Here is a 17,096-nt window from a genome sequence, read left to right as displayed (position 1 = left end):
TCATCACATGAAAAAAAGAGGAGAGATGAAAGAAAGAGAAAAGAGAGCTATATTTTTTTTTGGGTAGATGAATTTTAAATTTAAAGATTGTGCTCCGAATGACTCGAAAAGAGAGCCTTATGCATTAGTTTACTCCCCGCACACACACGAAAAGAGAGCTACATTAATAGGAGAGAAGGGGAAGAAAGAAAAAAAAAGTCAATTATGTCATTTTGAGGGCTAGAGATAAAAATGGAAAATTAAGGATGATATTTTTTTTGAAATTCAGTAACTCTGATTACAAAAGGTGCAAAGTGTATTTGAAGGACCAAATTTAAAGTTTATTCTTGAAAAAAATAAAAATATGCTGCTTCGCCTCCGATATCTCTTCTTCGACTCCTTCCACATCAAATCATTAATCATCCCTATCCCGCAGCTACACAATCAAACTAATTTGTGATCTGTACATTATTTTATTTCTTATTAAGTTGATTTTTTATTGGTAAGAAACTTTATGAAGGAAGTTATATTAGCAATGTCTTCTTTGGTCCACCTTAAAATGTCTGGCTCGATATTGCTTATTACTTTTCCGTCCCAAAACAATGTAAAATATTTATGTTTACGACACAAGATTATATGCTAAGTTATTTTACTCCATCCATGTGTTTATAGCGATGAGAAAATAAAGTAATAGTAGAATATAAAAGTGAAAGGAAAGTGGAAAGGTGAACGATGAGTAAGTGGAAAGTGAGACCCATATTTTTAGTACTAGTAGAAAAAGTAGTTCTCATATCTGAGGGCGAAGTCGACCATATGCACCATGGCGCCAATTTTGAAGGGGCATATCTCCTTAGCGGAGGCGGTGGCGGCGGAGAGGCAGTCGGAGCAATCGTTGTTGGTGAGGGCGGCGCTGCACGTGGCCAGGCCGTAGCAGATGTCGGTGTCGGCGGGCGACTGCGTGTTGTAATAGTAGCCTACGTTGGGCGTCACTGATACGAGCATAACTTCAATGTATTCCACATTAGCAGCGTAAGCATCGTTTGCCGAATACTCATCCGCATTGCAACGCCATTGCGTTATAGTCGTGTCTGCGCTGCTTTCTGCAACCATCAACAATATTCCCATCATTATTAGGGTTATTACACCAATTGTAATCTTAACTACTGATAACCCCATTCTCACTCTTTCTCTCTACCAATTTTGATGTAGTAAGTATTTGATTGGTGAAGAAGTGGTTGGTTTGGTATTACTATATATGGCTAGGAAGTGACGAGTTTATTCCATATTTTGTGTCAACAACTTAATTTGTGTATGTGTTTTTATAATGACGGCAGAATCTTGGTCCTGCAATTTCGTTTCGGAATTTACGATGACTAAATTAATTATTAACTTCCACTTTCAAGGCTTCAAAGTTAGTTAGGGTTTGAGATTTTCTAATGAAACACATCACATAGTCGAAGATTAATTATACTCTCTTCGTCCGCGAAAAATAATCTCATTCTGCCATTTTGGATTATTCATAAAAAATAATCACATTTCAAAAATGGAAACTTTTTTCCATACTTTTTTCCGTACTTTTTTTTACTTTACCAATTTTTCACTAAAACTCAAGTCATCCAAACCAAAGTGAAATCAAATTCTAAGGTACCCAAATTAGAATTAACCGAGGAAAAATTCAACTTGCATCAAATATTGTCTAAAGGTCTAAATGATTGAATAATTCAACTTGCATCAAATATTGTCTAAAGGTCTAAATGATTGAATGTACAATTTTGCCCTCTACCCATTTGAGGGTGACTTAGTCCGAAAAAAATGAGAAAAAGTCAATAGGACTTCGAAACGTGCATTAACTAGTGTAGGTACCGCAAATGTGTATCAATGAAAATATAAGTCCTAAATTTTTAGTTCACTCTAAAAAACCGATTTAGGGAGTTGAAAACAAGCATAGACTAGGGGTATAACATACCGAGAACACCATACCACATACTGTACCGAAAATTGCAGTATGGTAAAATATCATACCGATACCATACCGAATTTTCGGTAATTCGGTATAGTTAATTTTTGATACCGTTGTCTTACGTTTATTGCGGTATACCGAAATTTTTTTTTATTTTATACCTAAAAATCTCACAAAGGGAATATTGAATGTAAAAGACTTCTTGAGAGCATCTCCCCTTTGTGAGCTTTTTATGAATTCCTAATTTGATTAGGTTGTTTGATTCCTTCTCTAGATTAGATCAAGTGGAGGTATGCACCAATTGTTTGCGTATCGATAAGATAGTGGAGCGATTATGGAATTTTTAGTTTGTTGAAAGTTACCTACGGTTGCCTCCATTATTTTGGGCGAGGTCATGAGGTTCCATGTGTAATTTGTCATCCTATACTCTTCTTCATCCTCTAATCTTTCCATTCAATCTTTCTGGATTTAATTTTTGTGGCTTAATCAATCTTATTTTTTGTGCTAATTGAATATCAAATATAATTGAACATATCTTGTAAATATTAGATGGATCAATATCACTTTGCCTAGCGAGATATTACACTTATGTGTTAAGCAAACTTCTTCCCTTCGTGGAAAAGTGTATTTCTGTTATTTTGTTTGATTGTTTTATTTTTGTTTTTTGCTTTATGAGGAGACTCCATCTCTGACTCATTTTGCTTTTTCGCTTTTTTGTTTTTAGAGTTTAAACTGACGAAAACATGATGATTCCTTGAGAGCTTGATGCATGTTCGTGATTATAAATGCATGACGTAAATTTGTGAGATTAAACCTCTGAGCTTAAAATGTTGTATACTTGGTCCAAGATGAACACAAATGGAGCCGTTCGATGTCATAATTACTTGTAATTAAAGATCATGACCAATCTTATCTCTTGTTATGTAGCATTTTTCTCAAAAGCTTGACCTGTGATAATGTATCTTGGCTTGCCGCCTTCATAATATCAAAATTAGATTGCTATCTCATGACTAACCATCTCGCATTCACCTCTATGACTAATTTAATCCCATTGTAGCTTATCTCTCATAATATTGACTGTTATCCTATCCAACTAACCAAACGCCACCAAAGTAAACCATAATTATATGACATTTCCATTAAGGGTGCTTTCACACCAACACAACAAATGGAGACTCCACAGCTACTCAAAATGAGTGTAACTAATCAATTTTTTCTGTACATTCTCACCGTCGTTAATAGGTCAATGATTAGTCTCCAAAATTGCTCTCATCCTCTTAATTCAGCATGGTTAGGTCTGTGGTCAGCACTCTCACAAATTAACTTCTTGTCTCTGGTAGAATACGATGGACCATCTGCGAGTACCTGCAGTTGCACCATGAAGTCGCAGATAGAAAATAGTAATGCAAGGCAGCAGAGGTTGAGATCCAAACATACCAGGGCATCACACACAATTTGCTGTACTTATCCAGAATGTAAAGGATGCAAGCATCTCTTAAATTTGAGGCGCTGAACGCCTCCGATAACTCAAACATGAGGGATACATTTTCAACTGAAATATCCTAGACAGAGCAAATGGAGATATTATCGCAAACTGAAGAAATTCGGTCAAATCAGTCTTGAATTTCTTATGTGAACTTACCTGTGCAATGGCGTATTCGCACAGACGCTTCAGACCCTCCAATAAATACTGATCAGCAGCTCTTAGAAGATCCTGTGCTATTTCCAAGTTGACGTCTACAGATCCAGTGTATATGTATCTAAATCCAATAATAGATCAGTTTCGGGATCTATCTGTAGAAATGATAATTGATTCATAACTTGCGACAGGAATTTATCGAGGTAATTCAAAGTATTTACCTCATCATCAGCTCAAAGACATCCCATCTGATATTAGGGATCTCTCTGTCTTTGGCATCCCTCTCCTGCAACATTACATCATGGAGTAATTTTTTAACATTAACAAACCAAACAGACAAGGACTTGCTTGCTATTGAGTCTCACATCCACATAATATTCACACCGAGTGCACCTTTAAATTTGAATTTTGTTTCAAAGAGATGCTTAAGTTAAGTGCAAGCTACAAGCAAACAGAATTCAAGAAAGAAAGGGTACAAAAATGAATTGAATGTGTGGAGAATTAATTGAAGCGGAAATTTTAGTTGCACGGGGGTTTCCTTTAGAAAATATTCAACACCCCTTCCTCACCACAATGGCACCATGAGGTGGTGTGTCTAACCAATTGCTTTTTGACAAGTAGAAATATAAAAGGGCACACACATCCAATTAGAAATGCAATTATTTAGGAAACATTCATTATACCACTTTTATGGAAAATTGCATGATCTAAATATGGACAATACCAATATATTTTCAGCTCCTATATATATTTTCATATTTATATATACACACACTATAATATTAATAATAATATCCCATATGTACCGCAATAAAAATATAATCCTACAACATTTTGGTAGTAGTATTATTTTATGTGTATGATTTTATTTCTATTATTTATTTACATAAATAAATATAAGTATGTATATAAATGAAAATTCTACTACATAAATTTTAAAAAAAGTATGACCATAATGTAATTTTTCTATCTTTTTTTAGTGCATATAAACGATTATATATTCACTCAAATAAGTTAATATACAAATAAAATTAAATTATTGTCATGCTTTATATTTATATAATATATTTATTTATATATAAAATCAATGAGGAAAAAGATAATCATACCCATAAAAGAATACCCGTAAAGTGTTAGTGACATTTTATTTTTTTATCAACGGTACATATAAGTGATTCTTATTGTTATATTATGTGTAATAGTATATAATATGCAATATAACATATAGTAGTAATTTCCATATTTAGATACAATTTTGTATATAAGTGGTATATTGAAGGTTTCCTAAATAATTGTATGTCTAGTTGGATGTAGTCATTTTATATTTCTCTGTCATAAAATAATTGGTTGGACACACCACCTCATGGTGCCACTTTGGCGTGGAAGGACTACTGAATATTTTCTCGGTTTCCTGATTGATGGATAATAGAGGCAGTAATTTTGTTTAGAGTATTTGATTCTATAAAATTTCAGTTTCCCCATTGATAAAAATGTCAATGTACTTCTCATGAGACAAAAGTTTCACCCAAACCCATCAATGATATTTAGAGTTCGAACAATGAACCAGAGATAGGACATCTCAAATTACTAGTGCAATGTTATACTAATGGTCCATGATAAGTCGTATTCTAGGTCTTTGTTACGGGTCAGTATGATGTGCAAAATTGATTATATCTGCAAAACAGTTGCTCAAAGTGTGCAGGTTAAGTGTTCTAGCCAGTAGGGAAGTTTCGGAATGTTCAGGTGAAAAAGGGCGTCAGGACGATTACGTACTGACCAGTATACATGCAAAAATGGCTCGAGATGGAGAAGAAGAATAGCTGGGACTGATCAATCACAATTAAGGGCAAAGAAGTCATCTCACCGCAAGGTTTTACCCTAAAATCAAGGGTAAGCCTCCCTATAAAAGGAAGCCACTTGGAGAGAGAAAAGGGGACATCTATTTTCATCATCATCACTCTTAGGTAGAATTCTCTCGGTAGCTCAGTCTTTCAGCCCAGTCTAGAGTCTCGTTCCTCGCCACTGCCATGGTCACTTGAAGATTAAGAAGTTCCCAGAGTTCCAGACGTTCTCATCCAGTCAGCAAGATCGTAGTTAGAAGTTCCATCACCCGGCGTGGCAAAACACTTTTATTTCGCTTTCGTAGTTAAATTGCTTGTTTTTCCTTACGCTGGATCTTTGTTTGCTTTTGAATTTCACCGCCTAGAAGTACTTTGTTTGAAGATCCAAACATGTTTTATGTTATGAAGTTGTTTTCTGTTCAGTTTACTTCGCCGATCTCTTTTCCTTTTGCCTAGTTAGCTTAGATCTAGAGTTTCTGGTCGTTTTTAGTTTATTTCTTCGAGTTAGCATAATCTGTTTACTTTTATTTCATAGAGGTTTGTTTCATGCAAGGTGCAGTTATGTGTTTCCTGTTTTCTTTCATGCTGATCAGTAGGCGGGATTTCAGTTTCGATGTTTGATTTTCGATTTGGAATGTTTGATTGTAGATCTGTGTTCGTGAGTTATTAATCTGTGTTTTTATGGTGCTGAATCTGGTTTGTTTTCTGATTTTAGTTTGTGTTTGTTGAAGAAGATGATGTCCATATCCAAGTTTGGGACCACTTTGCTTTTCAGACGCTTTTTGCTTTTTGTCCTTCACCTTTAGTACACCCTGCAGATCTGTCAGCCTAGTCACCACAACTACCACTGCCTTCTGATATTCCGATTGGCCCAAAATAGAAACCCAGTACTTTTCGAATATTTTCTGTTACAAAAATGTCTCCCCATTTCACGTACACAGTTACATTCCAGATGTCTTTCCCACCTCCTAGTCAGTAGAGTACCACCTTTAAATTCCAGCCTAGATAAGTCTCAACCCAAAGCGTGGTAGCTAACCAAACCCTCCAGAATATTACCGCAATAGTTTTAGCGCACCATCTCTGTGGGATTCGACCCCTACCTTCACTATACTACCCAGTAGAAGAGGGTTGAGGATTCTTGAAAGCAGGTTCTAGGCTAGCGGGGATTCTTATACTGATCAGTAGGATATATCCTTGCTTGAGCGACACCTACGCACCCCTGTCCCTTTCAAATGGCGCCGTTGCCGGGGATGGATGGCGTTTTTTAGTTGCTATTGTGTGTGATACTTTGGTGTATATATTGTGTATAATTTTTCTTTTTCTTTTTATTGCAGTTTATGAGAAGTAGTTCGGCTCCTGACCAGTGGAGACCGAAGATACTTCAGCGAGGATCTATACTCGTAACCACTCGATCCGGCCTGTCGACGGCTTTGTCTGACTTAGGTTCGAGTAGTGACGAGGAGCAATACACCATAGAAGGGTCAATACCAAAAGAGATACCACTGTTGGAAGGCAACCCAAGGGAGATGGCTGCCAACGTAGATGATGATCCAGAGATCGGAACGCTGAACGCACATACTAAAGGAGAGCCCCCGCAAGCCATAGTCGTTACTCCAGGGCAAACCGCCTGCGATGTGAAGCCTCATGTGATCGCGATCCTGCCTACATACTGTGGGAAGAGCTATGAAGGGTCGTATGAGTTTCTTCATGAGTTTTGTAAAATTTATAGGGCGCAGAGGAGACCAGCAGGAGCAACTGAGGATGATTATAGGCTGAAGGCTTTGCCATTTGTGCTCAAGGGGGAAGCTAACACGTGCACATATGATTTCAAAAGAAAAGAAATTGAATTCTGTTTATCCACTTAATTTCTAACTCTTTGGCAAAAAGATAATGCAGAAAATGTCCACGCATTTCACACCCCAGAAACCACTACTGAATCCTTATGAATCCCATTTCTTGTTTAGTTCAAAATAATTGTTTGATGACAATAGTGATTCATTGTATCAGTCGATTGGCTGATATAACAACAATAACACAAAATAGCATAGTCACCTGAGGTATTGGGGAAGGAGGAGCTGCATCGATTGAAGAAAGTGAGCTTGCTTTATTAGCCAACCTGCATAATGCCATGGAACTATCTCTTTGATGCTTTGCGTCAGTTGATTCCAGTATTTGAAGAAGCAATGCAAGTCCTGTAGATATACGAGGAGAGTGAGGTGGGAAGAGAAAGTTGTAGTCAAGATCATCTGCCAGGCTCACAGCAGAAATCTTGATTTAGGTATATAGGTGATAATGACTTTATGGGATAGTTTTGCAAGTCTTGTACCATTGTTATCAACGAAAATGGTTTGGTGGTCATCTGGAGAACAAAGATGGGCAAGAGCAAGAGCCACACGTCTCTGAACATTTCTTTCTCCCATACGCATCAAGTATGATAAATGACTTAATACCTGCAATGGAAATTTATTAACCAAGTTACATGTCCATATTAAATTCGTACTGATAGACTCAAATGTGCAGCTTCAATATGTCTTATCTAAAGCACATACATTTTCAAATTATTCATGCTTAAATATTGTGCTATGTCCTACCAAAACCTACTTCTTATAAAATCTAGTCTGTGGAGTGAAGCATAAAAGGAAGAAATTTTCCCACAATCTACAAACTATAAGGTAGCTTACCCGGCCATTAATCTTCTCTTCGACTCTTTTCAGTGTCTTGGCTACACAATCTCTAGTAGGCTGCACAAATTTGACAAAGCAGAGATATATATCTGATTCAAAGAAGTTAACATTTGTCTAACCCAATTACAAATATATTTATAACAGGAATATTCAATTAGATTAGGATTGTACTTGGAAAATAAATTCACCATCTTGAAGTTTCTGAACACCCCCCACCCTAATAAGATCTGCAACATTATCCTACAACAAAGAGAATGGTGATCGAAACAGTAAGAAACAGTGTGACCAAGTAATAAATAGATACAAATGCCAAAAGCTTTATGAGCACAACCACTAAATAAATCATCTATTTTTCTATATACCTCATTATCTGCAAGGCCATAGAGAGCAAAAGCAGCATTATGTTGCAAAGAGCCATTTTTTGACTCAAGAAGCTTCAGTAATGGTGTTATTCCACCACTGTGGGCAATACCAGCTTGATTATGAGGATCCTGCATGGGTAACAAATAAAGTTAAGTGCAAACTGCAAAAGATTAAAATAATTTATATTACATACAAAAATATCAAAGAAGATAACCATTACGCTATTGTTGATGGTTTGAGACTAATGAAAATAAAAATGAGAAATGAGAAACGTTACCTGAGCTAACCTCCCTAGGGCAAATGCTGACATTTCCATCAATTGAGCATCTGGGGACTGGAGCATTTCTATGAGTGGAGGGACAGCACCTCTCTGAACAATGTGGACCTGCAGAGGTATCACTCAAGAATTTTTGAGTAATGCATAAATTAGTGACTAAAGAGACAGCTTCTTAGAAAATTCATTAGGATAAATTTTCATGTGAAATGGAAAGATTAGCATCTGTCAACCTTACAGTCTGAATCTGTTGCGGCAAGTTGCCCAAGAAGGAGAGCAGTTTCTCTTTGACTCTCTGAACAGCAGGAGCTGTTATTAATGGCTGTCAACTAAATCAGAAATTAAAATAAATTCAAAAAATCCACTAAGTGGACTTACATATATGGATCATAACTTGACAAAATAATTAGCATAATAATGCAGAGAACAGTAGGACCACAGACATCTAGCCAAAATTGGACTTGATAGAAGAAAACACGAAGCTACACAGGCATGTTTTGCCCAAGGAATCAGCTAAATGGATTGATGACACCACCTCTATTGCAAAATCATATTTCCTCCAGATGGGCTGACCAGACTGCGCTACACCTCGTCTCACCACCCCGGTCATATATTAATGAAAGTAATAATAGTTCCCGTTCCCTCTTAGTTGAGTCATTTTTCTATTTTGGGAAGTTCCCTCATAGTTGATTCATTTCCATATGTAATAGTAATAATTATCACTTTTTCTCGCTCTTACTTTACTCTATCTTACTTTATCCTCTCTACTTTATTCATTTCTACTCTATTCTCTCTATTTTTTTTTCTCTCTAAAGTTTTTATCTACCTACTTAACACACTAAACATCCCTTTCTTAAACTTCGTGCCAAAAAGTTCCGCCTCAACTATAAGGAACAGAGGGAGTAATAAATAAGACAATGCGTCAATTAGCAACATGAAATTTCAGTAAAGTAAGCCGAGTCCTTCTATGAGAAACCATATCATGAGCTATTATAAGTCAAGCTAACCAATAGAAACTTATATATCAATATAGGGCTCAAAATCAATTTAGCCTCCTCACTGCTTCACTCAAGTATGAGCTATTATAAGTCAAGCACCAACCAAAATAACAATACTTGGGAATATTAGACTCATTCTATAGTACAAGCCAAGCATTCTTCACACAAGACATGAGGGGAATTGTGTGAGTGTTTTATCAGGGATGAACATCTATTAGCCTGCACTTGATGATGCAGTTCCAAATCATGATTTTTATTCCACTAAGGAAATAACACTAACCATTGCATCTCTAAAAGTACAGTGAATAGAGAAAATGAATCTTCTGTTAATCTCAAAATTAGTTTCTGACACCACTTTATATGCATATCAATACACACTGCTTACTCTGAGCTATCAATAAGCTGTATTTTAAGAAATATTTTCTCAAGTCATTCCATACACCTTTTTATACTCATTGTTTCCAATAGTTTATAGTTATACAACAAAACCTGTCTTTCTATGCAAATGAAAGTATAGTGTTGTTTGTAAAGATAAGATATACTATAAAGCATGGCAGTACATCACACAAGCAGTCGAACAAGCAACAAATATTTGTCATGGTCGTGCGGAAATAAGCTAAAAACAGAAAAGACCAAAGACCAGTGTATTTCCCATAAACAGTCACTAATTCATTTTATAGAGAAAAGTGAAACTATCGACTCATTGAATCGAAGTAATCAATATCTTTGGAATATTACCTAATAAGGAATGTGCCAATTTTGGTCTAAAATCTTAATATCTCGAGTAAATTCATAAGCAATTAGCAAATAGAGTAACAATTTTGAAACAAATTAATTTTGCTTGATTCACACACACACACACACATAAACAAAAATATATAGAATGAGAAGTCTGAAGTAGTCAAGTTTACTTTAATGGCTAGGAGCCCCAGAGTGAAAGCACTTCCTTTCTCCACTTCATTCTCATATGACCTAGAGTGAAAGCACATCCACGATCTTCGCAGCGCTCCTCGTTGAGTTTTCTCTTCAAGCTTCGGCGCGAGGACGATTGCTCGCGGTGGTACTTCCCGGAGTTGTGCCTCTGTTTCTCCATGAGGAAAACAAACAAAAAACAAAAAACAAAAAATTGAAGTTAGTGAGAGATTAAAATGAATGTCAAGTAAGAAGTAGTTTTACCTGTGCTTGGGGGTATTAAAGGTATTGCAGTCTTTTTAACTACTAAGAGCATGCGCGTCCGTCGCCACCGCCGTCCGCGCCGCTGGCACGGACGCCATCCGCCGCCGATGCGCTCGCGCCGCTGGCACGGCGCTGCTCGATGTATCGAGCACGTTCGTGCCAGCGGACGCACACGTGACACGCTCCCATTCGTCAACGGCATAGCCGTTGTGTTTAAACAATTTTTATTATTTTTTTAAAAAAAACGGTATTTAATTATAAATAATGCTAAAAAATAAAAAAAAATTCCAAATCCCAAAAATATGGCCGTTTTTTCCCGTTTTTTCTGAATTTTTTTGATTTTTTTTTTATTTTTTTTTCCCAAAATCATCTATAAATACACACATTCATCACTCATTTATCACATCAATTCATCTCACATTCATCTCTCATTCATAATTCTTATACAAACTATCAACACATTCAACATTCACTCAAAACATCAAATGGATTTCACTCATCTCATGGCGGAAGCGGAGCGCGAAGAACAAGAATACTACGAACAACATCGTGCCGCTTACGAAGCATATGTCGCGGCGAATACCCCCGCTCATCCTCCTCAACGCACTAGATCAAATCGCCGCTACATCCATCGTGACCGGGAGGGAGCCCACGAAAGGCTCGTTGCCGACTACTTTGCCGACCATCCGCGGTTTCCGGCAGATTACTTCAGGCGCCGTTTTCGCATGTCAAAGCGCTTGTTCATGCGAATTGTCAACACATTGTCCGCACATGTTGAATTCTTCCAAACAGGTGTAGATGCAGCCGGCCGGCAAGTATCACGGCGTTGCAGAAGTGTACGTGTGCCATCCGACAACTCGCTACTGGGCAAACGGCCGACATCTTCGACGAGTATTTGCATATCGGTGAGTCCACTGGAATCCTTTGTTTAAAGAATTTTTGCGAGGGCATTCGTTCTGCTTTTGGGGATGAATTCCTTCGGGCACCCACCACCGATGATTGCCAACGGTTGCTTCGTCTTCATGAATCAGTCCATGGCTTTCCCGGAATGCTTGGCAGCATTGACTGCATGCATTGGAGGTGGAAGAATTGCCCGACTGCTTGGAGGGGGCAACACTTAAGCGGTCACAAAGGCGGCGGCCCAACACTTATCCTTGAGGCGGTCGCCGACTATCCCCTACGGAGAAGAGAGAGATAAAAGAAGATGAGAGAGACGTGTAAAATGGTGGAAGAAAAATGGATTTGGGCTTTTGTCATTTGGGCCTCTACTTGTTTTTTTTTTTTGAAAGTGGACCTATTAATTAAAATGAGATGTTTGGTTAGTTGGGCTCCAAATCTTTTTGTTGGGCTTCAAAATTTTAAATTTGGAGATAAAAGGTGGGGGAATGATTAGATGATTGGGCCGATAATTTAATCGTGAATAATGATTTAATTAAATTCAGGAATAATTTGAAGCACGAATAATACTACCCAAGTGCGAAGTAAATGTATTTACGAAGAGAAATAATTGCGATAAATTAAGTATGCGTTTAAATAATTTTAGGAAATTTATTTCCGACGTCATGGAAAATACGAGGAGCCAACGGAGGAAAGAACGAGCTTAAGCGGCCGACCGGCGTCGCACGCGACGCCTTGGGCGGCCGCCGAATAATCGAAAATGCACGAAAACCGAGAAAACGAATTAAAAGATTTTAATTAGAGTGCATGCATTCTAAAATGTCTTTGTTACCGAGATTGATGTGAACTTTATGTATTTTCCGAAAAGGTGGTTCGCATGGCTGCTAAAGTCGGAATGAGGAATTTTACGGAAATCCTAAGCTTTTGAGGTGGGCTTTATTACTTAAGTTCTTTTATTTTGAAATGATATGTTTATGGTGAAATAAGGGTGGTTTAAAATAGTATGTCATGCCGTTTTTATGTTTTTGAATTGCCCATCTGATTGTCTACTGGGATAATATCCTACTAGACTTTGATAGTTAACGAATTCGGGTCTGACTAGGGAGTGAGTCCCTACTCGGACTAGTGCACTGATAGGGATCGTGAGCCGTCCCCTAGGTCGGCCGGTCCAGTGATCGAGATTGTGGCCACAGTCTCGTTTCACATGATGGTTTAGATATGGTATATGATGGAGGATGATGATTGTTAGCGCTGACACTTTTAAGGGAATGATTTGGTATCTCTCGGTCTTTTTAAAGTAAAATCCGAGTTTCACTCTATGATGGCTTGACATAACTTAAATGATAAATGTATTTTGGGCATGAGTTCACTGGGTGCATCAAGTACTCAGCCCCTGCATATGTTTTCCCTATGTGCATGTTGAGCGAGATCGGGAGGCGGAGGATGTTGAGCAATGAGCCAAGAATTGTAATCAATAACGTTCTGGTTACTATTGTGTCTTCATACATAGTAGTAGCTAACTCTCAATTGCTTCCGCTACTCTACGTTTTAAGAATTTCTTCTATTTCCTTGGAATTGTCAAACCATGTCATTCACGTTATGTACCTTCGGGATTTGAAACTTTGATTGATAAATGTAAATTTCATCTTTTGATCGATATGTCGTACTCCTTTTGATTGTTCCCCCTTCTTCCCCGCTTCTTAAATCCCCCACGAGTCACGATTCCCCGTGCTTCCTATCCTTAGGAAGTGCGGTCGTGACAGAATGGTATCAGAGCAATTTTTCTTTCCGCTCTGGACTGAGAGTCCTTTATTCAATCTAGTCTAGACTCGTTTCGCTAGACTAAAAGAGTATTCATTGAAGGCTCAACATTCCGTCTCGCCGCACTCAACAAAAGAAAAGGTAAAATGTTTTGAAATGAGAAAGTTTTCGAGAAAGCAAGGTGGTAAAGTTTCTGAGAAAGAAGGATAGAAGAGTTTTTGAGAAAGAAAGATGAGAATAGTTTTAGAAAGAAAGATGATGAAGTTTGAAGAGAAACGATGGATTGTTGTTCTATATGAAAGATGAAAGTTGATGTTAAAGTAAGTTTTGAGTTTTAAAGTTGAAAGTGAGATGTAGAAATTTTGTTGAAAGTGCGAGAGTTTAAAGAAAATTTTTTTATTTCAAAAGTTTTAAATGTTAATGAAGTTCGAAAGTGTTTGCTTTGGAAAGTTAGAATGTTGTGTTTTATTTTTGGTTATCCTAAAGTATGAATGGTTTGATGTTGGATGTGATGATGATGAGGAAATATTTTTGAATCCCGACTTGGTGATGAGGAGACTACATGGGAACTCGAGGATAAAATGAAAGAGAAGTACTCGGAGTTGTTCGTTAGAGATGAGCAAATTTCGGGACGAAATTTCTGTTAAGGTGGGTAGAATGTAACACCCGTACTTTTTATGGAAGATGATGCACGTAAATCGAGAAATGATCGAAGAAATTATATTTGGAACAACACCAAATATAAGTCGTGACGTTAAGCGTTCTTTAATTTTGTGAAGAATAAAGATAACGAAAGTTAATAAAGTTTTGCGAATTTTAATTATCGAAAAAAAAGGCGAGAATATAAAGTACGTATATTTACATTTGGGCTTCTCAAATTAAATTAGAGTCCAATGAGTATATATAAAATGGCCTTGGGCCATAACAATATATACCTAACAATTAAATAATTATCAACTTGGGCTTTCAACTAAATGAACCCAAACTAATTTAAATGATATATGTTGAGCCCAATACAATTTCCAAAGATATGAGAGCAAGCCCAAAAGAAAAAAAAAAGTCTTCCTTCCTTCTTCTTCTCCAAGTAGTCTACGGTCTTTCACCATGGTGGCTCTTCACCTCCAACTCTCTTCACTTTCCATCTTCTCACAATTTATTTCTACAAAATCAAGAGTCACCCATATTATAACCTATGTTCATTCATCTTTCCACTACTCTTCTACTTCAACTTCAAACAAAACAAAATTTGAGAAGAGAGCCGAGAGTGAAGGAAGTGGGTTGCTACCATTCTTGCTCCTCCACCACCAAATTAAATCCTTCTTGAGGTATAATCTCTTTTCAAGCCTCAAAGCATGAATCTTTGTATATATATTTCTTACATCATTGCATAATCCACTTCCATAATCAAATCAAACAAAATAACAATCAACAATTGAAATTAATCGAACACCCGCCGTATGCAATCGAAAGTCCCAAAGAACGTAACTTGATAATAAAAATACACCTTGCGGGTCTTTTCGGAGTGTTTCCGAGCGGGTTCGGAGTGGTTTTGGGGAGGAGGAAGCGACGGCAGCGGCTCGACGGGGAGGGACGATGGCGCGACAGCAGCTATGCTGTCCGGCGACTCCGGCAGCAGCTCCCGTTGGCGAACAGCAGCAGCGACGGAACAGCCACGACGGCACTGTGCAGCGGCTAAGTAAGCCGGCGGCTGGACCCCCACCGCGACGGCGACGCTGACGGATCGAAGGCAACAGCGGGAGTACAACGACACTGAGCGACGCTCGGCGGCAACACTCCTCTCACCGGGCAGGCGGCTCCGACGCGAAAAGGGAGGGGCGGCGGAAATTTTAAATGAAGAAGAAGAAGAGAGGAAGAGGAGAAGAGAGAGATAAAAGAAGATGAGAGAGACGTGTAAAATGGTGGAAGAAAAAGGGATTTGGGCTTTTGTCATTTGGGCCTCTACTTTTTTTTTTTTTAAAGTGGACCTATTAATTAAAATGGGATGTTTGGTTAGTTGGGCTCCAAATCTTTTTGTTGGGCTTCAAAATTTTAAATTTGGAGATAAAAGGTGGGGGAATGATTAGATGATTGGGCCGATAATTTAATCGTGAATCATGATTTAATTAAATTCCGGAATAATTTGAAGCACGAATAATACTACCCAAGTGCGAAGTAAATGTATTTACGAAGAGAAATAATTGCGATAAATTAAGTATGCGTTTAAATAATTTTAGGAAATTTATTTCCGACGTCATGGAAAATACGAGGAGCCAACGGAGGAAAGAACGAGCTTAAGCGGCCGACCGGCGTCGCACGCGACGCCTTGGGCGGCCGCCGAATAATCGAAAATGCACGAAAACCGAGAAAACGAATTAAAAGATTTTAATTAGAGTGCATGCATTCTAAAATGTCTTCGTTACCGAGATTGATGTGAACTTTATGTATTTTCTGAAAAGGTGGTTCGCATGGCCGCTAAAGTCGGAATGAGGAATTTTACGGAAATCCTAAGCTTTTGAGGTGGGCTTTATTACTTAAGTTCTTTTATTTTGAAATGATATGTTTATGGTGAAATAAGGGTAGTTTAAAATAGTATGTCATGCCGTTTTTATGTTTTTGAATTGCCCATCTGATTGTCTACTGGGATAATATCCTACTAGACTTTGATAGTTAACGAATTCGGGTCTGACTAGGGAGTGAGTCCCTACTCGGACTAGTGCACTGATAGGGATCGTGAGCCGTCCCCTAGGTCGGCCGGTCCAGTGATCGAGATTGTGGCCACAGTCTCGTTTCACATGATGGTTCAGATATGGTATATGATGGAGGATGATGATTGTCAGTGCTGACATTTTTAAGGGAATGATTTTGGTGTCTCTCGGTCTTTTTAAAGTAAAATCCGAGTTTCACTCTATGATGGCTTGACATAACTTAAATGATAAATGTATTTCGGGCATGAGTTCACTGGGTGCATCAAGTACTCAGCCCCTGCATATGTTTTCCCTATGTGCAGGTTGAGCGAGATCGGGAGGCGGAGGATGTTGAGCAATGAGCCAAGAATTGTAATCAATAACGTTCTGGTTACTATTGTGTCTTCATACATAGTAGTAGCTAACTCTCAATTGCTTCCGCTACTCTACGTTTTAAGAATTTCTTCTATTTCCTTGGAATTGTCAAACCATGTCATTCACGTTATGTACCTTCGGGATTTGAAACTTTGATTGATAAATGTAAATTTCATCTTTTGATCGATATGTCGTACTCCTTTTGATTGTTCCCCCTTCTTCCCCGCTTCTTAAATCCCCCACGAGTCACGATTCCCCGTGCTTCCTATCCTTAGGAAGTACGGTCGTGACAGAGACAGAACTCTAGTTCTGTGAAGAACTGATTTTTTCGTCCACTCCCAGAGGGGAGCACGAAAATTATGAGTAAAAATCACCTTAATCTTCTTTCTAATCTCCTTTTATATAGAGTTATTATGGGCCAGATTAGGGATCCATGGAGGTTGGACTTGAGCCAAACCTGTTGGA

At 37.9% G+C, this 17,096-nt stretch overlaps 2 protein-coding genes and 1 long non-coding RNA gene across 4 annotated transcripts; all 3 read right to left on the bottom strand.

Annotated features, from left to right (window-relative positions):
- Positions 1 to 747: 747 nt before the first annotated feature.
- On the bottom strand, positions 748 to 1,104 carry LOC121810604 (antifungal protein ginkbilobin-like protein). The gene has a single exon (XM_042211364.1). It carries the CDS (start codon positions 1,102 to 1,104, stop codon positions 748 to 750), a length of 357 nt encoding a protein of 118 aa, XP_042067298.1.
- Positions 1,105 to 3,052: 1,948 nt separating this feature from the next.
- Positions 3,053 to 10,902, bottom strand: LOC121741135 (ARM REPEAT PROTEIN INTERACTING WITH ABF2-like). 2 transcript variants are annotated; one of them, XM_042133836.1, is made up of 12 exons: positions 10,650 to 10,902; positions 8,974 to 9,069; positions 8,744 to 8,851; positions 8,466 to 8,594; positions 8,275 to 8,343; positions 8,101 to 8,160; positions 7,746 to 7,869; positions 7,472 to 7,611; positions 3,800 to 3,864; positions 3,582 to 3,699; positions 3,377 to 3,501; positions 3,053 to 3,304 (listed from the first exon to the last, which is right to left on the bottom strand). In XM_042133836.1, exons 1-12 carry the CDS (start codon positions 10,725 to 10,727, stop codon positions 3,259 to 3,261), a joined length of 1,158 nt encoding a protein of 385 aa, XP_041989770.1. In that variant the 5' UTR covers positions 10,728 to 10,902; the 3' UTR covers positions 3,053 to 3,258. The 2 variants fall into 2 exon arrangements, with proteins under 2 accessions (XP_041989770.1, XP_041989771.1); XM_042133837.1 differs by having other exon boundaries at positions 3,053 to 3,294.
- Positions 10,903 to 14,514: 3,612 nt separating this feature from the next.
- LOC121741194 lies at positions 14,515 to 15,423 on the bottom strand. The gene is made up of 2 exons (XR_006037803.1): positions 15,077 to 15,423; positions 14,515 to 14,731 (listed from the first exon to the last, which is right to left on the bottom strand). It is a non-coding gene; the product is annotated as an uncharacterized LOC121741194 (long non-coding RNA).
- Positions 15,424 to 17,096: the final 1,673 nt, after the last annotated feature.

Source organism: Salvia splendens, chromosome 7 (genome assembly GCF_004379255.2).
Source record: "Salvia splendens isolate huo1 chromosome 7, SspV2, whole genome shotgun sequence".
Taxonomy (NCBI): Eukaryota; Viridiplantae; Streptophyta; class Magnoliopsida; order Lamiales; family Lamiaceae; genus Salvia; species Salvia splendens.
Note: the sequence above shows the minus strand (reverse complement) of the source record. Positions and strands in the feature narration are given on the sequence as shown.